Source organism: Bos taurus, chromosome 28, assembly GCF_002263795.3.
Source record: "Bos taurus isolate L1 Dominette 01449 registration number 42190680 breed Hereford chromosome 28, ARS-UCD2.0, whole genome shotgun sequence".
Classification (NCBI taxonomy): Eukaryota; Metazoa; Chordata; class Mammalia; order Artiodactyla; family Bovidae; genus Bos; species Bos taurus.
The window spans coordinates 13,118,701-13,141,128 of NC_037355.1; the positions used below are offsets into that span (position 1 = coordinate 13,118,701).

General features: G+C 41.5%; 2 protein-coding genes across 4 annotated transcripts in view; one reads left to right on the forward strand and one right to left on the reverse strand.

Moving 5' to 3' along the window:
* Positions 1-9,708, reverse strand: part of LOC132344125 (uncharacterized) — a 32,486-nt gene extending 22,778 nt beyond the window's left edge. The window contains exon 1 of the transcript XR_009493241.1: positions 9,622-9,708. The gene's annotated coding sequence lies outside the window, so the exon portion shown is untranslated. The remainder of the gene's footprint in view (positions 1-9,621) is intronic.
* A 53-nt stretch (positions 9,709-9,761) lies between these two features.
* ZNF248 (zinc finger protein 248) overlaps positions 9,762-22,428 on the forward strand; it is a 28,089-nt gene continuing 15,422 nt past the window's right edge. Inside the window, exons 1-3 of one of the 3 annotated variants that reach the window (NM_001191482.1) lie at positions 9,762-9,852; positions 11,451-11,596; positions 11,686-11,727. In NM_001191482.1, coding sequence (NP_001178411.1) covers positions 11,713-11,727 — 15 coding nt within the window. In that variant the 5' untranslated portion in view covers positions 9,762-9,852; positions 11,451-11,596; positions 11,686-11,712. Of the gene's footprint in view, positions 10,697-11,450; positions 11,597-11,685; positions 11,728-22,428 lie in introns of all 3 variants that reach the window. The other 2 variants (XM_005226261.5, XM_059882632.1) reach the window with 2 other exon arrangements.

Here is a 22,428-nt window from a genome sequence, read left to right on the forward strand (position 1 = left end):
CTTTCTTTCAGGACAGAGAATAACATTCGTTTGGTAGAGATTTACAGTAACATCTGCCACGACCTGACCTCAAGAAGATCCTACAGCAAGAAATTTGCAAAACCACACCCATCCCTCACCTTTTGCTTTGAAAGGGGCTTGCCAAAAGCTTTCAGTAACTTTGGGATTCTGAGGGCATCAGTCACCCATCTCCTTGTATGAATCTGTAATAAGCCTTTCTCTGTTCTAAACTCTGTTTTAGTATTGATGGGCCTCACTGTGTATCAGGCAGAGACTTGTGATTCAGTAACAGGTTGAATAACCATGGTTGTGTTAGGCAGTTAGAATAGGAAAAAGGAGTCCAAAATGGTGGTGGCTAAAAGACAAAGAAAGGAAAAAGCCCATGAAGATGGAACAAAAGAAAATCTGCAGATGGAGTGAGAACCTCAGGTGAAACAAACAGCCCTCCTGGCTAGCCCAGTTTACACTGGGCAGGCTCAGGGGGAGGAGACAAAACATATAAAAAGAGGAGCCAGGATTGAGCCTCTCTCCTTTTTGGGTAAGCCCACCCTCACGCCTCGAGGATGTACTATCTTTTGCTTGCCAAATAAAACTGAGCTGTAACCCAGCTGTAACACAGGTCTGCCATTTCAATCTTTGCTGTGGTGAGACAGAACCAAGGAAATTACACACTCCCCCCGACATATCTGGTACCTTAAATCCGACATGTCTCAGATTTAACCTGGCTGAAACAACCCCAGCTCAGCCCCATCGAGGCAGAGACCAAGCACAGCAGAAGCCCAGCTTGGTGAAATCTCACATGGTGGAAGCTGAATGCAAAGGAAACCCAGTGCAGTGGAAGTGACGAGAAGCCTAGGATGCTGGCAACTGGGACAAGAACAAACAGCAGAAAGCTCACGTGGCTCAGTCTCAGATTCCAGAAGACCTCCGGTTAAGGTAGGAGGTTCTCGCCCCCATGTCTGGAAGGACATATGGCTAACAAAATCTTAATTCCTTTACAATCTCTCGTTTCTTGTTTCCTCAAATCCCCTGCAAACAGACGAGCAGCAGTGGGTGCAATTGAGGGACTCTGGCAGGGGCTACTCCCCAGTGTGTCCCAAAGGCTCTTCTGTCTGCTGCACCCTAGGAGCTGTTGCCCAGGCGGGTGAGGGTTCTTCTGTCCCTAACCTCCTTTGTGCCAGTGATCAAGCCAATGAAAATAGTGTGCACAGGTCAGGTATATAGCAGATTTTCCAGCAAGTTTTGAAAGGGGTTCCTTGGTACGTTTTTCCCACTGCTTTTTCCTCCCATCCTTCAGTTCCTCTCTCCATCTATGCCACTGTTTACAAAGTATAGAGCAGGTCATCATCTTTCCATTTCTGAAAGTTGTGTTTGAAACTGTTTACCCAAGACTGGGACTCAAACCCACGTGGCAGGTACTATGTGCTATGCTCAGTCACTCAGTTGGTTTCTACCAGGACTTGAGCTAGGCGAAAGCCCATGGTGCCTCGTTTCAGGACCTAATGAAGCTCAGGTTCTTGATATCTCATTGCAAAAAGAATTCAGTGAGAGACACAGCAATAGGTAAGAGGTAGATTTGTTTGGATTCAGAGAGAAGCACAGTCCACAGAGTGTGTGCCATTACAGAGGGTGAGTGTGGCAGCCATGAAATGTGTGCTTAGTTTTTGTGAGCTGGGTGATTTCATATGCTAATGAGTGGGAGGATCATTCCAACAATTGGGGAACCACCCAGTCCTTGGTCTTTTGATAGTGCCTTGGAACTGTTCTGGTGCCTCTGGGTATGTTATTTAGCTTGCAGATTGAGGATCAAGGTTTAGTTAAATTTGACTTGTCTGCTATCTTGGACCCATTTTATTGTAATCATTTTATGCTATGCCCTTGGGCTATGTTATTCTTTCAAAAGTTGCGCCCTGCCCCCTTCAGTCCTGTTTCAGGCTCTTTTCATGAGGCCCATCTGGGCCCACAATATTGCGTCTATAATCTTCTGGCAGGACCACCAGAAGACAGCTGGCCCTTGGGAGGGAAATACTGTATACCCCTCTAGAGATTCAGGCCTTCATCTTCCACGTTTCCTACATGTGTGACAACAGCCCCTCTCAGTGGACCTGCTAGGGTGGGTGAGGCACACAATACCTGCCAGAAGTCCATCTGTGGGTGGCATCCCTTCAAGGGCAACTGGGCTTCCAGGGACAATGTTTATTACCTTGGGAGTTAGCCCTTCAGGCTGTTTGAGCCCAAACCCTTACCACCCTTCTCCTAAAGTTACAAACATACCCTCAGATCAAATCTCCACTCCACTTTTATGGAACATCTGGTCTGTTGCCTATTATCAATTTGTCCTTAAGCCACTTACTAACTCCTACAACCAGGACTCTGCACCCATGTAGGCAACAATGCTCCACCAAGTTTATTATTAAAATATTCTTAATGCCCCTAACAGGACCAGATAACCCACTCATTTGTCATTACTTCTGTTATTACCTAAAGTGGGCCTATTACAATGAAATGTTTACCATTGGAAACATCCTAAACTGCTCTTATTGAGGACTAGAGGAGGAAATTATACTATCTCAGAGCAATAAGAGGATAAGGCTTATGGCTATTTTGCCAGGTTCAGTCTCAGGCCACAGGCTTGGATTGCTTTACATCATGGTACCTATTCCCATCCGTGGTGAAGAAACTGGCAATGAGTTAAGATTACAACCCCTTAATCCTACCCAGCCCTAGTCATGCTGGAGACTTGGGGATGCCCAACTCCAGCCTGGGATCCCAGGAGGTCGACCTGCCTCGACCTGCCTAGGGATCTGGTCCCTGGGAGGTTGTCATGCCTCAGCCTGCTCGGAGATCCACCAGCCTGGGGTCCCAGGAGCTTAACCTGCCTTGACATGCCTAGAGATCTGGTCCCTGGGAGGTTGTCACACCTCAACCTGCTCAGGGATCCGCCAGTCCAGGGGTCCCAGGAGGTCGACCTGCCTAGGAACCAGGTCCTCGGGAGGTTGTCACACCTCAACCTACTCAGGAATCTGCCAGTCCAAGGGTCCCAGGAAGTCGACATGCCTCCACCTGCCCAGGGACCCAATTCTCAGGAGGCTGACTTGCCTCAACCTGCCCAGGGCTTTGATCTCCAGGAGGGTGTTATGCCTCAATCTGCCTGGGGATCTGCACCCGACCCAGGGATGCCCAGCTCTCAGGTTGCAACAGTACTAGGTAGGATAAACTTCAGAAAAACTCACCCCTAAGGAAGTCCACCCATGGAAATAGAAGGAAGCCTATTAGTTGTGGGAATGTGCCCGGTCTCAGCAATAACTCAGGAGTCTAACAAGAACATCATCGCCTTTCTGGAAAGTCTAACAGAGGCCCTCCAAAAGTTTACCAATCTGGACTTAAAGACTCTTACGAGGGACAGGTGATTTTAAAGGACAGATTCCTTTCCCAAAGTGCATCAGACATCAGGATAAAATTACAACAGCTAGAGAAGCAGGACCTTGCTGCCTCTTTAGATGAGATGGTCCAGACAGCCATAAATACCTTTTATAACAGAACAGGAGAGGGAGGCCAAGGCCCAGGAAAGGGAGAAAAGGAAAGAGACAAGGCATGCCCAGATGCTGGCCGCCATCCAGGGAAGCCCTATGGCAAACTCCGAGTACTCAAAGGACAAGGCATGAGGTAAATGCCTAATCTGTATACAGGCGGGACTTTGGGCCAAAGAGTGTCCAAACCGTGGCAAGTCTCCTAAAATGGCTTGCTACAAATGCCATCAATTGGGACACTGGACAGTACACTGTCCTTGGGACCTAAGAGCCTCAAGGTTAAGCACCGAGCTTTCCCTCACGATGGTTGACAGGACTGAAGTGGCTCACTCCAGCCAGCCCACCTGTCACAGATAACCATCATGGGGCTGGAGCCAAGAGTGCAGCAAGATGTGCCAGGTAGGTCCGAGAATTTCTTGGTTGACACAAGGGCTACCTACTCTGTCCTGACCTCCTATTCTGGAGCCTTCTCCTCCCAAACCCGTACCATTGTGGGTGCTACAGGAAAAACAACTACAAAAAGATTCACCCAAGCACTTCTTTGTTGCTTGGATGGACAAATATTTTCCCACCAGTTTCTGGTGGTCCCTGAGTGTCCTACTCCCTTACTGGGAAGAGATCTTTCTCTGCTTTCGAAATCTTGCAGCTATTGCAGTCCTGATAGAAGATGCTTTAAAACTTTCTCTTGGGGGCAAACTATTTTTACCAACTACCAAATGAAACAACTCCTGAATGGGAGAAGCCATTTATAGGTGTCTGATCAAAGGATCCACAGATATCAAGCAGTGCTGATGGAAAATCCGGGCCTCACTATATCCCCTTGTGAGGTTCTTAACCCAGCTATCCTCCTGTCTACCCCCAAGGGCTCTCTCCCTTCACTCTTGCCTAGAAATTTTGGACCATTGTTCAAAACCCCAAGAGAGATTGTCAGAAGATTTTCTGACCAATTCTGAGCAAATCTGGCACACTGATGGAAGCACCTTTGTCTTGGATGGAAAAAGAGCCAGATATGCAGTAGTCTCCGATTTTGAGATCATAGAGGCTAAACCTTTGCCACGGGTACTTCAGCCCAATTGGCTGAGCTCATAGCCCTGATTCAAGCTTTAGAGCTGGGAAAAAGAAAGAGTAGTCATTTACACTGACTCCAAGTATGCCTTTCTGGTGCTACCTGCACATGCCACTATTTGGAAAGAAAGAGGCTACTTGACCACCCCAGGGTTCCAAATCAAGTATGGTGATCAAATCCTTAGATCTTGGAGGCAGTCCATCTGCCCGCTGAGATTTCAGTCTCCCATTGCAGAGGACACCAAAAAGGGAGCACGGAAGTGGCACAAGGGACCAAGCAGCCAATCAGGCAGCTAAGAGAGAAGCATTACAGAACCATGACCTAATAGGGGTTGCCACCTTAGTTCCGCAGACTAATTTGCCAGAAACTCCTTCATATATTGAAAGTGAGACTCTTAAAGCTAAGAGTGAGGACTTTCAAGAAGACGATATGCTGTGGTTCCAAAAGGAGGGACTCCTTGACTCTTTTTTCTGCCTGGGAACCTCCACTGGAAGTTGGTTAACTCCTTACATGCCACCACTCATTTAGGGGAGAAGGCCCTCCAAAGATTACTAGAAAGGTCCTTCAGAGGAACAGGCCTCCAAAATGACTATAAGTCAAGTGGTTTCCAATTGTTCCACTTGCCAATAACAACTCCAAGGAGCTAGAAGACTCCAGTTGACCCAGGCTGTCCAACAGCGTGGGACATACCCAGGAGAGGACTGGCAGATGGACTTCACACAGATGCCAGTTTCTCAAGAGTATAAATACCTACTAGTCATGATAGACGCATTCACAGGGTGGACTGAAGATTTTTCCACCTGGACTGAGAAGGCTGAGGAGGTAGTATAAAAAAAAAAAACTGCTCGATGAAATCATTCCAAGATTTGGTCTGCCCAGGTCATTACAAAGGGACAATGGGACATCATTTACTTCTAAGGTCACCCAAGGGGTCTCTAAAGCATTGGGCATTACTTATTGCCTCCATTGTGCCTGGAGGCCTCAGTCTTCAGGCAAAGTAGAAAGAGCCAACCAATTCTTAAAATCACCAATAACAAAGATAACACAGGAGACTTCCCTTGAATGGAAGAAGCCTTTACCCATAGCTCTCCTCCACACCCATATTGCCCCTAAGGAATAGGTTGGTCTTAGCCCTTATGAGATGCTATATGGGAGACATTTTGTTTATATCAATGACCTCTTCCTAGATCCAGAGGCTCAAGCCCTCTGGTCTTACACCATGGCCACTGGGCAATTCCAACAAGAAATACCCTTGTGGGGTGTCAACCAGGACCCAAAAGATTCTAAAGAGCCACCACTATATGCTCCAGGGACTCAAGTCCTAATTAAAGTCTGGAAAGATGGATCCCCAAAGGCTCAACTCCAGCCTACACGGAAGGGCCCCTACCCTGTTATACTTTCTACCCCCACAGCAGACAAGGTTCCAGGGCACAACTCTTGGATTCACTACTCAAGAGTCAAGCCATGGAAGAAAATATAAGAGGGCACTCAGTACACCTGTGAGCCCCTGGGAAATCTCAGATATCTATCAGATCACATCAGATCAGATCAGTCGTGTCCAACTCTTTGCGACCCCATGAATCGCAGCACCCCAGGCCTCCCTGTCCATCACCAACTCCCGGAGTTCACTCAGACTCACGTCCATCGAGTCAGTGATGCCATGCAGCCATCTCATCCTCTGTCGTCCCCTCCTCCTCCTGCCCCCAATCCCTCCCAGCATCAGAGTCTTTTCCAATGAGTCAACTCTTCGCATGAGGTGGCCAAAGTACTGGAGTTTCAGCTTTAGCATCATTCCTTCCAAAGAAAGCCCAGGGCTGATTTCCTTCAGAATGGACTGGTTGGATCTCCTTGCAGTCCAAGGGACTCTCAAGAGTCTTCTCCAACACCACAGTTCAAAAGCATCAATTCTTCGGCGCTCCAATTCTTCGGCGCTCCAATTCTTCGGCGCTCGGCCTTCTTCACAGTCCAACTCTCACATCCATACATGACCACAGGAAAAACCATAGCCTTGACTAGACGAAACTTTGTTGGCAAAGTAACGTCTCTGCTTTTGAATATGCTATCTAGGTTCGTCATAACTTTCCTTCCAAGGAGTAAGCGTCTTTTAATTTCATGGCTGCAGTCACCATCTGTAGTGATTTTGGAGCCCAGAAAAATAAAGTCTGACACTGTTTCCACTGTTTCCCCATCTATTTCCCATGAAGTGGTGGGACCGGATGCCATGATCTTCGTTTTCTGAATGTTGAGCTTTAAGCCAACTTTTTCACTCTCCTCTTTCACTTTCATCAAGAGGCTTTTGAGTTCCTCTTCACTTTCTGCCATAAGGGTGGTGTCATCTGCATATCTGAGGTTATTGATATTTCTCCTGGCAATCTTGATTCTAGCTTGTGTTTCTTCCAGATATCTATCCAGGACTACAAATGAGTGTCATTCTAATGAACATTCTCAATTTAAGTTTCCAGGAATAAGGTTTCTCAGGATAGCTCTAAAGAGCCAACACAGCTTGACAGTGGTTGTACAACAAAACAGATAGAAGATAGATTTCCTGATCCCTGAACAAGGAGGGACTTGAGGCGTCTTGAATGAGACGTGTTGTTGCTGGGTAAATACCTCCAGAAAAGTTAAAGAAAGTCTCACAGTCCTCAAAAAAAAAAAAAAAATTAAGATCCTATGGGATCTCAAAGAACGAGCTGGAGAGTCCTCAAGGTGGCTATAATCTCTCTTTGGGGGATCCTTCTTCTGGCGAAGGGGAATTTGGAGTTGGCTAATGCATCTACTAACCCATGTTATCACCATATTAATGCTGCTTATGACTGCTCCATATATTAGCAATTGTCTAACCCATTTTGTCTGCTCAGGTCAACAAGCTACAACATGCAATGCCACTTCAACAAGGATATAGAAAACTACACCCAACCACAGAAAATATCATTCACCCTTAGATGAACACTGCTATAAGGACTCTGACGCTTGAGACTAGCAAGAGAGGGAGGCCCAATGCCCCTCGTCATCCCAGCTCAGCAGGAAGTAGCCAGAGAGACCTCAACACCCCTATTCCCAAAGAATTGGGCCTCCCATCTCTTGAGGGGGGAATGTTAGGTAGTTAGAATAGGAAAAAAGAGTCCAAAATGGCAGTGGCTAAAAGACAAAGAAAGGAAAAAGCTCGTGAAAATGGAACAAAAGAAAATCTGAGGACCAGAGTGAGTACCACAGGTGAAACAAACAGACCTCCTGGCTAGCCCCATTTACACAGGACAGGCTCAGCGGAAGGAGACAAAACGTTTTTATAAAAAGAGGAGCCAACATTGAACCTCTGTCCTTTTTGGGTCAGCGTGTCTTCACATCTCCAGGATGTACCATCCTTTGCTCGCCAAATAAAACTGGGCTGTAACAAAGCTGTAACACTGATCTGCCATTTCAGATCTTTGCATTGAGACAGAACCGAGGAAATTACACACTCCCCCGACAGTTGGGAATAAAACAAATATCCATACTGATATAAATAAATGATGTTATAAATACATTTGGGGAATGAAAATCTTCCCTTACAGAAGATTTCCAATTAATAAAGAAGAAAAAGGTGAAATATTAAATTGGAATACCACAGTAATAAGTGTTGCGTGCAAGATCCACCAATGAAAGGTAAAATTAGTGGCCAAAACTCTAAGCAGGAAGAGTATATCTGCGTAACCTCAGAGTTTCTCAACCCAAATTTACTACTAAATGTGGCAGTTTAAAAATATCACCCTAAATTTGAGATGCAGCTTATTTCTGCCCCCGCTGAGTGCACTAGACTTTGTAACCAGTGTATACACTGCACTTCTAAGCATAGATTGGAAAGGGAAAAATCCTAAAGATAATGGAGAAACTTGTCAGACACGACCTTAACGAAGTAACCAAGGCTAATATAAGTTATGTTGATAATCATGTGTCCCCTCATATATAGGAAGGACACATCCTCTCTGAGATATTTCTAAAAATTTAAAACCTTAGTCCAATCAGGAGAAAATATCAGACAAACTTAAATTCAGGGACACTCTTCAAAATATGTGACCACTAGTCTTCAAACATCTGAAGGTAATAAAAGAGAAAGACCAAGAAATTATTATAGATTGGATGAGACCAAACATGTGATGACTAAACATACTGTGGTAGCCTGGATTGAATCCTAGATCAGTAAAAAAGGGCATTAATGGAAAAACGAATAAACTCTAGTTTCATTAGAATTGTACCCATATCACTTTCTTAGTTTTGCTAAATGTACGCGGTTTTGCAAAATGTTAACAATTAAGGGAAACTGGGTGAAGAGTACATGGGACCAATCTGAGCAACTTAAAGTTATTAAAAAAATTTAAATGACGTTGACCAGAAAGAGTTAACTACATATTCTTTTATGAAAAGTTCATCATAAACTAACAGGTCATATGATTATACTGTGTTAAAAATGTCATGAGAATGCCCACATAAAAGAATATATATTTGGTTCCAGGGAAAACATAGTTGGTTTGGAGAGATGAGAAAGTCTTAATGTATGAACAGTTTCGCATATATGAACAACTTTTATTAATACTGAACTGCTAGGTCGCTTTTTTCCTCATTCCAGAGAACAACTCTGCTGCTCACAGATATCATTTTACTTTACATAAATTTGCTGTCTAAACTGCTAGAAGATAAGTTTATCAAAACTAAAATAACATCTGTTCACTTTCATAAATAAAATTCATGTGCCACTTGATGTGTCTAGTCAAAAATGCACACTGCTTTGACATATCTCTATGGGACACGGACAGAATCCAGGGTTCAGGTAGCAGGAGTGAGTATAACAGATAGTAATCTCTCAGTTCAGTCAATAAGGCAGAAACTCTCCAGCTGATTTCTAGAGTGGGCATGGTGTATATTTGGAAAGATAATCTTAAGAAACATACTGAACAATTTATGTGCCGGAACTCATCCTAAGTGCTTGTACAAGACAAACATCCCGAATCTTCATAAAAACCGTTAGGTACTGTACTACTATTAGCTTACTTTTACAATTTAGGAGCGAGGCATGCTTCTAAAGGTAGAGCCAGTTTTCCAAAGCAAACTACCAGGAGCTAAGTTCCAGCTCTCTGCTACCGCACCGCGCCGCGCCGCGCCGCTCCCTCCCTCTGCGCATGTGCATCCCCGCCTTCTGCTGCTGGCTCGTCCTTCCGCGGCCTCCAGCCCCTCGTGGGAAACAATCCCTATCCTTCAGGTCCACGGGCGAGGGAGCTGCGGGTGAGCCCCGGAGGGTGGGGGCGAGGGCCGAGCGGGCTCCGCGCGACTGGGAGAGCCGGCCGAGGCAGCGGTGCCGGGTGGTGGGTTGGAGCCCCGCGAACACTGCGTGACCCCGGGAGTCTGCAGCGTCTGCAGAACTGAAGGGACGGCAGGCGGGGGCGCTTCCGACTTAAGGGGCCAGAGTCCCGTGTGGGAACGCGGCCTCTCAGGCTCACTCGGTCTGCAGGTGTTCCGCCCCTCAGCGGAGCGGGCGGCGCTGTCCTGTGGCCGCGGGTGGGGAGTGCGCGTGCGTGAAGTGTGAGCTGGGCCCACGGGGGTGGGGGGGCGGCGGACAGGAGGTAGGGGAAGAGCGATTGCGCCTGTGTGACATGTTTGTGCGCACTTCACGTAGTGACGTATACGTCTCTCCTGCGCCAGGCTTACGGGGAGCCGGGAGGCTGTAGGAGACCATTGTCTCCTGCAGGGCCCAGAAATAAATGAATTTCCCGGACCAAATTGCCGCCTAGAGCCTTGGTTTTCTTATCTGTAAAATGCAGACCTCTATAGTGCTTGCCTCTTTGGGTTGTTTTGAGCGCCCACGTTTTGTCAGCTGCTGTTGTATTTGTTCTGTATAGGCGGCTGGAGCTTGGACCCCTCTGTTAAGTCGTTTGTGAAATGGATTGGAAGGGGCTGGACCACCTAGCCACCAAAGCCTTTTCCTGGCTCTGTTAACATTACTCGGATCCTAAGTTATTATTTGTTATATCTTCATTTGTTATTTGTTGTATATAATCATGACACGGTGTCCTGAAGCCATCGAAGGCTGTGTGATGGTGGAAGGTCTGGGACAAATTTAAGAAGAGAGGTGAGCTGGAGATGAGCGGGGTGGGCACACAGGCTACACAGGAAATGTCACCTCTTTAGAAATTTGTGAAGCCATAGTTCGGGTTGAAAGGCTCACCAGCCATAGTTAAAATTCTGTCATTATCCGAGCCTAACACCTCTTCCTCCTAACTCTCCATTCACCTTTTCCTGAGGTTAGCTGCCCTCGAGCAGTGTTCCATTATTGATGGCTTCTAGAGAAATGCTGAGATTCCTGCTCCCAGGATGGTAGTGCAGACAGGTCCTTTTTGGGTTATCAGTTTCTTATTGAAAGATGCAAAAAGAAATGAGCCCGAGAAGATGACTGGCTCAGATCATGCAGTTTGTTAGTGACAGAATCACAGTTGAAAGTCAGGTCTGCAGATTCTTGGGCCACAGCCCATTTTGTCATTTTGTTAGGTCAGAGTTAGTTTTTTATTAAAAGATCCTTTTGAAAATTGTAAGCAGCTTAGAACAGACTTTTTTAAAAAATAAATCTTGCCTTAAACACTCCCATCCCTTTTTTCAGAGGTTTCTTTGATTATCTGATCTCATAGGATTAATGGTGTCAGCAGATGAGAGTCAGATAGGATTAGTGACTAAACAGCAGTGAGAAGGTGTTTTTACCCCCTAGAACCTCAGTTATGACAAATCCCTAGTGTATCCTTTACTTTACTGTTCTGTGTTAAAAATCCTCTCATGTTTTTAATTTTTCTGTGTTACAAAACCTAAATTGGTAATAAATCTTCCCAACCTAGGGATCGAACCCAGGTCTCCAGCATTCTTTATGGACTGAGCCACCAGGGAAACCCGGTAATAAATCAGTAAGAAGCAAAAGTTTACATTCACTCGGTGAAAAGTATCAGGTCTAAGGTCAACATAAATGGGAGCCACACATGAGCAGGTAAGTGTCTTGTGTGTGGAGCTGTGTAGGCTGGTGAATCCAGAAACTACAGGACAAGCCAAGTTCTTACTTCCTTCTTTCTCCCTCAGCTCTCCCTCCTCCACTAAGAGTGAAAAATGAACAAATCCCAGGTGAGTTTTTTTTTATTCCCACTTTATCTAAAATGAGTTTTCTAAAGTTTTTAAAGGGATCAGCTCATTTGTGTTTCTAGCTTCAGTAGCAGATAGTCCTGGCTTTTGTTTCTGCATTTCCACTTAAATTTCAACCTAATACATGCAGTCTTGCTCCTTTAATACCTCTCCACCTGAATCATTTCTGGAAAAAGCCACCAAATTGTAGTCAAATCCAGTTTTTGTCTTTGTCTTAGTCTTAGTGGACCCTTTTGCAGCATTTGATACTATTATGCATAGTCTGTTTTGAAAGTCTGCTCTGCTGTTGTCTTTGACGCTACGCTCCTAGTTCTCCCTTTCCTAACTTCTTCCAGCGTGAAGTTGTCTTTGCCTTTTGCCCCAACATTGCTTATCCCTGGGTTTATTGCTTATCCATTGTTTCTCTGTTCTTAGACAACTGCTCTTCTCAGATACCTATTTTTCCTGACAACTTTTGTCTTTAAAAATTAAAATACTTTAAAATTGTTAGTATATTAACATGGTTTTTAGAAAAATGTAAGTGATACAGAGAAAGTAAAAATTCACATCCCTTCCTCTCTGTACCTTAGGCTTCCTCCACGTAGGGTGACATTTGTTTCTCATCTAAACCGTGTCTCTTTCACTGAGAGTGAGAGAGGTTTTATTAACGATTATGCTGGAACAACTGGCATATATTGGGACAGTCCCAGATAAACTGCAGTGTACAGTCACTCAGCTATAGGTATACATTCTTTCTGGTTTCTTGTTTGTCCTTCCAGTGTTTCTTTATTCAGTTGAAAGAAAGTATGAGCCCTCTTTTATTTAAATGGGAATCTATTATATTAGGGCTTTTTAAGTTTAGGTGCACCTGTACATACCTGGCAATGTCTTAAAATGCAGATTTTGATTCAGTAGATCTGGGTTGGGCCTTGGAAGGTGCATTTCTAATCAGATGGAGCTGATTCTGCTGCTCAGAGAACCACACCAAGTAGTGAGTCTAAACACTGTTTCCCATTCTTTCTTTTTTTGGTTGCTTTTTTCACTTCTTTTTTCAGCTTGTCCCAGGGAATCTGTCTGTAACAGAACGTGGATTACTTCTTTCTTTGTTATAATCACATGGAAATTCAATTCTGAATGTTCCATAGTTTATTAAACTAGTAATTAACTATTTCCAACCTTTTGCTACTATAAACTATGTTTTGATGAATAACTTTGTACATTAGGTTTATTCTATCATATACATCCCCAGAAATGAGATTTATTCTGTCAGGTAAATTTCCAGAAGTGATATTTGGGAATATATAAATTCCCAAAGGGTTGACTACAATTGATAAACTTGATCTGTTTGGTGGGATTATAGATACTTTGTACTTACATTGGCATTGCATGAGAGTGCTTTTTCTCCACAGCTTCTCCCATAGAAATAATGTGGTTCACTTTTGGATTTTGACATCTGATAGGTAAAAATTAGTATTTTATGTAGTTTACATCTGTACTTATCCTAATGCTCAGTGAGATTGAAGATTTTTTTCACATATCTAAAAGATGTCTTGTTTTTATGTTTCTGTGATCTGTTCATGTCTTTTACCCATTTTGCTCTTAGGTTTCTGGCTTTTTTTTCTTTTTTTCAATGTCTGGTTAGCTCTTTGCATGTTAGTGATACTAATGCTTATCTTTCATATAAGTTACAGAATATTATTTTCTTGTATATCATTTGTCTTTTGATAATTGTTCCTGGTCTCCCTCCCCTCCCCATGCAGGTGTTCTGCTTCAGGATACCACATTTCACTTAGTCATCATGTTTCCTTAGGCTCCCCTTGGCTGTGACAATTCCTCAGATTTTCCTTGTTTTTGATGACCTTGTCAGTTTTGAGGAGTATAAATCAGGTGTTTTGTAGAATGTCCTTCACATGGGAATTGTCTACTGTTTTTCCTATGATTGATTATATTGGGGTAATTGTTTTCTTGGAGAAAGACCAGAGAGGTAAAATGTCATTTGGTCATGTCTTATCAGGGGTAAATTCTCTCAAATGACTTTTCACTTTTCAAAAAATGATGTACCACTGTTGATCACCAGCCTGAAGCTGTGCAGTATTAACTTTCTCCACTGTAAAGTTACCCGTTTTTCCCTCTGTTTTCGTAATATACTGTTTGGAAGGAAGTGGGGGGTTATACCACCCCTCCTTCTCAGTGGCGTATCCACATAAATTAGGCATTCTGCACAGGAGATTTTAATATTTATTAACTCAGTCAGTGTTTAATATCAATATGAGCTCATGGCTAGTTACTTTTTACTTATTATAGTCCAAGTACTACCTTGTTCACTTTGTTGCTCAAATCGTTTGTCCCACCTTGGTTATTAAATAAACCACTTTCAACGAACCCCATTGTTGTGTTTCTGTTTGAGTACTTCTTCTATACTTTCTGATGCTAGAAGATAGTCCAGGCTCATATTTCCTGCCCTAGAATAAGCCATTTTCCCCTGAAGAGCTCTGCTTCCTTTTATTGGAGTTTAGTGTTAGAAACCAAGACTGGAGGGCTGAGTATGCTATTGGTTTGTAATTCCTTATAGATCCTGTCAGCTGACTGAACAAGAAAATATTTATGTATACTAACACATATCTATGAATATTTCAGCATGTAACCATCTGTATTTATATTAAGCTAAGTATTAGTTCACACTAATGTCTCCTGCTGTAATCATTATCACCTGAAACATTCTGACCTTGTCCCCTTGCTTGTCTATAACTCCCATTCCAGCATTTTGGCCACCACCATCATCATTTCTTTACTTAATTGTTCAATTCCAGCATACATATATAAGTTATTTCAAAGTTACTAACCTATGGACTCTTGGTTCCTTCCAGTTTTTGGTCATTATGAATTAAGCTGCTAGAAACATATGTAGGTTTTTACCTAGATACATGTTTTTTAAATAGCTAGAGTGTGAAATTAAAAATACTTGATCATATGTTAAGACTTCAGCTTTGTACAAAGTTGAAACTGCCCAATTATTTTACAAAAGTGCTGTATCATTTTATATTTCTAATTATGAATGAGAATTCCTCTTGTTCTGCATCTGGACCTGAAATTGACATTGTCATTGTTTTAGATTTAATGGTTCTAATAAATGTGTTATGGCATCTCACTTTTGTTTTAATTTACATTTCCTTAATACACATAATGGGCTTCCCTGGTGACTCAGTGATAAAGAATCCGCCTGCCAGTGCAGCAGATGTGGGTTTGATCCTTGGGTAAGAAATATCCCCTGGAGAAGGAAATGGCAATCCACTGTACTATTCTTGCCTGGGAAATCCCATGCACAAAGGAGGCTGATGGGCTACCGTCTGTGGGGTCACAAAGAGTTAGACACAACTTAGTGACTGAACAACAACAATGACAAATGACATTGAGCATTTGTTCATAAATTTATGAACTGTCTGTATGTCTTTACTTGACCTGTTCACATTTTTTATCCATTTTTTAATTAGGCAATTTATTTTCTTACTAATTCTTTTGTATATTTTAAATGCAACTTCTTTATTAGATATATATGTTGCAAATATTTTCTCCCACTCTGTGGTTTGTCCTTTCATTTTCTTAGAAATGACTTTTGCAGGGTAAAATATTTTTAATGAAAGCCAATCCATGTATTTTTTAAAAAAATGGAATGTGATTTTTCTGTTGTATTCAAAAACTTTTCATGAAACCCAAGATCACATAGATCTCCTATCTTCTGTGTTCTAGAAATTTAATAGTTTTGCATTTTATATCTAGGTCTGTGATTCATTTTTGTTAACATTTGTATAAAGTGTAAGGTCTGTGTCTAGGTTCATTTTTTTTGCATAGATGTAGAGTTGTTGAAGCATTTGTCAAAAGACTGTCTTTTCTCAATTTAAATGCCTTTAGGGCTTTGTTGAAAATCAGTTCACTAAAACAAACTGATGAATATGACAACAAAGAAACAGACTCACAGATACAGAGAACAAGCTAGTGGTTATCAGTGGAGAGAGGGAAGTGGGGAGGAGCATGGTAGTAGGTGGTTAAAAGGTATAAACCTCTATGTATAAAATAAATAAGCTATAAAGATATACTGTATAACACAGGACTATTGTCAAAATTATATAACCATTATAAGTGGAATATAGTCTTTACAACTTGTGAATCACTGCGTTGTACACCTAAAACTTACATAGTATTATGCATCATCTATACCTTTTTTTATTTCATCAGGTGACTATATTTCAGTGGATCTGTACCTGGACACTCTATTCTGTTCCATTAAGCTATGGGCTTCTTTCACCAATAACGCCCTGTCTTGGATATTAGTTGTTGTTGTTTGGTCACTCAAAGTGCTCGACTCTTTGCGACCCCATGGGCTGCAGCACCATCTCCCAGAGCTTGCTCAAACTCATGTCCATTGAGTCTGTGATGCCATCCAACCATCTCATCCTCTGTGGTCCCCTTCTCCTCCTGCCTTCAATCTTTCCCAGCATCAGCATCTTTTCCAATGAGTCGGTTCTTAGCATCAGGTGGCAAAAGTATTGGAGCTTCAGCTTTAGCATCAATCCTTCCAATGAATATTCAAGGTTGATTTCCTTTAGGATTGACTGGTTTGATCTCCTTACAGTCCAGGGGACTCTCAAGAGTCTTCTCCAGCACCACAGTTTGAAGGCATCAATTCTTCAGAGCTCAGCCTTTTTTATTGTCAAACTTTCATATCTGTACATGGCTACTGGAAAAACCATAGCTTCGACTATATGGACCTTTGTAGGCTAAATAATGTCTCTTTTTTAATATACTGTCTAGGTTTGTCATCGCTTTTCTTCCAAGGAGCAAGCGTCTTTTAATTTCATGGCTGTGGTCACCACCCACAGTGATTTTGGAGCCCAAGAAAATAAAGTCTGTCACTGTTCCCATTGTTTCTCCATCTATTTGCCATAAACTGATGGGACCAGACGCCATGATCTTCATTTTTTGAGTGTTGAGTTTTAAGCCAGCTTTTTCATTCTCCTCTTTGAATTTCATCAAGAGGCTTAATTTTTCTTTGCTTTCTGCCATAAGGGTAGTGTCATCTGCATATCTGGGTTATTGATATTTCTCCCAGTAATCTTGATTTCAGCTTGTGTTTCATCCAGCCCAGCATTTTGCATGATGTACTTTGCATGTAAGTTAAATAAGCAGGGTGACAATATACAGCCTTGACATACTCCTTTCCCAATTTTGAACCAGTCTGTTGTTCCATGTCCATTCTAACTGTTGCTTCCTAACCTATATACTGGTTTCTCAGGAGGTTGTGTGGTTTCTGAGGAGGTTGTGAGATGGTCTGGTATTCCCATCTCTTTAAGAATTTTCCACAGTTTGTTGTGATCTACACAGTCAAAGGCTTTAGCATAGTCAATAAAGCAGAAGTAGATGTTTTTCTGTAATTCTCTTGCTTTTTTGATGATCCAACAGATGTTGGCAATTTGATCTCTGTTTCCTCTGGCCTTTCTAAATCCAGCTTGAACATCTGGTTATTTGTACATGTTATTTGGTAGCTTTGTATAAGTCTTGAAATCAGGTAATGTGTAAATCCTCTTTTTCCTTCCATATTCCATTGGCTATTCTGTTGCTTTACCTTTCTATATAAACTTTAGAATCATTTGTCAGCGTCTCCAAAATAGCTGGGATTTTAATTTGAATTGCATTGAATTTGTAGATTATATTGGAAGGAACTGACATCTTAACAATACTGAATTGTCTTGAGTGATGAATATGGACTGTCTTTCCCTTTATTTAGATCTTTGATTTCTTCCATCAGTTTTTGTTTTTCTGTATATCCCTGTAATGTATTAGTTTTATATTTGAGTCCTTTTTTTGGTGGTGGTGGTGTTGTAAATGGTTTTTTTTTTCATTCAAAATATGAAATTCCAGTAGTTTATTCTGATATGGGAAAATAGTTGGCTTTTTTATATTGACCTTGTATCCTATGATGTTGCTATATTTGCTTATTACTTCCAGGATTTTTATTCTTTTCCTTTTTTCAGAGTCTTTGGGATTTTCTGCATAGACAATCATGTTGACTTCAGATAAAGACAGTTTTATTTTTTCTTCCTAATCATCTACCTTTTATTTCAGGTTTTTCTGTTTGTTTTGTTTTAGGTCTTTCTGTACTAGCTAGGACTTGAATAATAGTCTTGAAACAGAGCATCCTTGCTCTTTTCCTGCATTTCAGGGAAAAGTGTCAAGTCCTAACAGTAAGTATTGAGGGGGTAACAGGCAGGAAGGCCAGGGGTCTCCAAATGGAGGAAATAGCCTGCAAGTATCAGACTTTTTTTTTTTTTTTTTAATTTCTTTCTTAAGCAGCAGGAGGAAACAAACTAGTGATATGTTTTTTCCCCTTCTCTGCTGCTGCTGCTGCTAAGTCGCTTCAGTCATGTCCGACTATGTGCGACCCCATAGACAGAAGCCCACCAGGCTTCCCCATTCCTGGGATTCTCCAGGCAAGAACACTGGAGTGGGTTGCCATTTCCTTCTCCAATGCATGAAAGTGAAAAGTGAAAGGGAAGTCGCTCAGTCATGTCCGACTCCCAGCGACCCCATGGACTGCAGCCCACCAGGCTCCACCGTCCATGGGATTTTCCAGGCAAGAGTACTGGAGTTCCCCTTCTCTACACAAATTTAAAAAGAGATTTCTCTTAAAATACTGTGTTGCCATAATGACACCTGGTTCCACCTGAACTTAACTTTTCTCAAATTTTGAGCTAACAAATACATTTTTCTTATGGAAATGTTTGTGTTAAGCTATGTTAATGTACTATACATTTACCCCAGACTCTTGTCTTCAAGTCGATTCCACCTAAAGGCTTAGAACTGACTTGGCAAACCACTACGTTATCCTCATACATTGTTCTCCTAAGTCATGTAAATGAAACTTTTTGTATGGTAATCTGCCTTTATAGGAGATTCAAGTCAATCATTTTATGGCCCTGGATGACCCCCCTGGTGCCAAGATTACCTCATAATGCATCCTGTGGGTGAGGGGCCTGGTGCCATTCTCTGAGTTTTGAGACATTGCTTTCTTTCATTAACAGACTGCTAGTAACTATATAACATCCAGCTAAAGACTAACAGGTGGGTATCTTTCTGCCCCCTTCTGATGTCTATGTCAAAAGCTTTCTCTATCCGTTTTATACTTTAATAAAACATTATTACACAAAAGCTCTGAGCGATCAAGCCTCATCTCTGGCCCCGGATTGAATTCTTCTCTGGAGGCCAAGAATCCCAGTGTCTTTCGTGGTTCAGCAACAACCTTTCAGTATGATGTTCTCTTCTTCATCAAGTTGGGAAAGTTCCCCTCTATTCCTAGTTTACTGAGAGGTTGAGAGGTTGGTTTTTTTTTTTCATTATGATAAATGACTGTTTTTTCTTCATTAGTTGCTATTATTGTGTCATTTTGCTTCTTTGACTTCCTGATATGTTGGATCATGTTCTTGTTTTGTTTTTTTTTTTAATGTTGACCCAGCCTTTCATTGTCGTCATGGTCGTTGTGAAGTCGCTCAGTCGTGTCCGACTCTTTGTGACCCCACGGACTGTAGCCTACCAGGCTCCTTTGTCCATGGGATTTTCCAGGCAATAGTACTGGAATGGATTGCCATTTCCTTCTCCAAGGGATCTTCCCAACCCAGGGATCGAACCCGGGTCTCCCGCATCATAGACAGACACTTTACCGTCTGAGCCACCAGGGACCCTTTCATACCTGCAATAAATTCCACTTGGCTGTGTTTATATTTCTTTTTATACATTGTCAGATTTGATTTACCCATGTTTGAGGATTTTCGCATCTCTGTTATTGAAAGATAATCTGATCTTTATTTTTCTCATAATATCCTTATCTAGTTTGGTATTATGGTAATGTTGGCCTCAGGAAATGACAACCCACTCCAGTACTCTTCCCTAGAAAATCCTATGGATGGAGGAGCCTGGTGCAGGCTACTGTCCATGGGGTCACAAAGAGTCAGACACGACTGAGCGACTTCACTTTCACTTTCACTTGGCCTCATATAATGAGTTTGGAAGTGTTATTTCCTGGAGGAGATTATGGAGAATTGTATTAGTTTTTCCTTAAATGTTTATTAGAATTCACTAGTGACACTGTCTGGGTTGGTGCTTTCTCTTTTGGAAGTATTTTAATTATTGATTTAATTTTTTTAGCAGAAATGAATCTTTTCACGTTATCTCTATCTCCTTTGTGTGAATTTCATAGCTGTGTCTTTTAATTTCATCTATGTTACCAATTTTTCAGGGGCAGAATTGTTTGTAGTATTCTCTTATTATTTTTTAATGTCATTAGGATTAGTAGTGTAAATCTGACTTTCATTTCTGAGATTCACAGTTTGCTTCTTTTTTACTTGGTTAGATTGGAGGCTTTTAAAATTTTTATTGATCTTTTCAAAGAAGCAACTTTCAGTTTCATTGACTTTTCTATTTTTTTCCACATTTTCAATTTAACTGATTTATTTTAATAAAAATTCCTTTATTTTGCTTGCTTTGGGCTCAGTTTGCCTTTTTTTCCCTTTAGTTTACTAAGATAGAAGGTTAGATTATTGATTTAAAATCTTTTCTAATATATGCATTTGATGCTATAAATTTCCCTCTGGTACTGCTTTCACTGCATCCCACAAATTTTGATATATCATATTTTCATTTTTATTCCATTTCATTTAAAGTAGTTTAAAATTTTCTTTGAGACTTCTTTTTTGACCTATATGCTATTTAATTTTCAAGTATTTGAGGGATTTTTCAGCTATCTTTTGCTTATTGATTTCTCTTTAATTCCATTGTAGTCTGATAATATATTTTTTATGATAGCTATTGTTTTAAATTTGTTATGGTGTGTTTTGTGGCCTAGACTATAACCTATCTAGGTGAATGTTCCATAAGAGGTAGAATAGAATGTACAATGTGTGGCTTATTTTTTTGGATGGAATATTCTAGAAATTTCAGATCATGTTGATTGACAGTACTGTTCAGGTCATCTATATACTTACTGCTTTTCTGCCTGCTTTATTTCTCAGGACAATTGGAGGGGTATTGAAGTCTCCAGCTGTGGCTATAGATTTGTCTGTTTCTCCTTTCAGTTCTGTCACTTTTTGCTGTATGTATTTTGATACTTTTGTTGGATACATACAAAACCATCTAATGAGTTCTTAATTTCAGATATTATAATTTTCAACTTTGGAATGCCCATTTTATGCATGTATGTATGTACATGTACATGTTTGTATACACATTTATCAGAGGTCCCCAAGACTATCACTAGGTGCAGTGATTTTCTGGGACGACTCAGCATGTAGTTGTACTTAGGGCTGTGACTTATTAAAGTGAAAGGATACAAAGCACAGTCAGCAAAGGGAAAAGATACTTGGGGTTTAGTCCCAAGTAGAGGACCCCAGGCATAAGCTCCTAAGACTTTTCCCAGGACAGGCTTAAGTCCTACAGCAATGAGATGTGATGACAAATGTGAAATGTCTGCCAGGGAATCTCATTAGACACTCAGCGTTCAAAATGTTTATTAGCGGCTAGTCACGTAGGTACTGTTTGCTTAACATATAACAAAGTCTCAGACTCCAGAAGGAATGTACATGAGCAGAAAAAACCATATAGTTCACACAAACAGTTCAGGCTCAGTGAACCATTCTTACCAAGGACTGGTAAGAACCATCATGAACTCCAAATTCCCAGATACCAGCCACAAGACACCCTTGTAGCAGATCTTTCAGAAGATAGCAGTCTCAGGCCTGCTCTATTAATTCTTTATCTACAACAGACATACCATGTATCTGTTGACTTCTCCCATCCTTTCATTTATTTTGTTCATATTTTCCTCTTTTATATTAATTATAATTCATTCTGAAGTTCTTTTGTGTTATAATATCTGAGTCTCTATGTTGTTATTCACTCAGTCATGTCTGACTCTTTGTGACCCCATGGACTGCAGCATGCCAGGCTTCCTTGTCCTTCACCATCTTCAGGAGCTTGCTCAAACTCATGTCCTGAGTCTGTGATGCCATCTAACCATCTCATCTGTTGTCCCCTTCTCCTCCTGCCTTCAGTGTTTCCCAGCATTAGGGTCTTTTCTAATGAGTCATCTCTTTGCATCAGATGGCCAAAGTATTGCAGTTTCAGCTTCAGCATCTTTCCAGTGAATATTCAGGGTTGATTTCCTTTAGGATTGACTGGTTTGATCTCCTTGCAGTCCAAGGGACTCTAAAGAGTCTTCTCCAAAACCATAATTTGAAAGCATCAGTTTTTCAATACTTATCCTTCTTCATGGTCCAACCCTCACATCCATACAGGACTACTGGAAAAAACCATAGCTTTAACTATACAGACCTTTTGTAGGCTAAGTAATATGTCTGCTTTTTAATATGCTGTTTAGGTTTGTCATAGCTTTTCTTCCAAGGAGCAAGCATCTTTTAATTTCATGGCTGCAGTCACCATCTTCAGTGATTTTGAAGCTCAAGAAAATAAAGACTGTCACTGTTTCCATTGTTTCCCCATCTATTTGTCATAAAGTGATGGGACCAAATGCCATGATCTTCGTTTTTTGAATGTTGAGTTTTAATCCAGCTTTTTCACTCTCGTCTTTCACTTTCATCAAGAGGCTCTTTAGTTCCTGTTTGTTTTCTGCCATAAGGGTGGTGTCATCTGCATATCTGA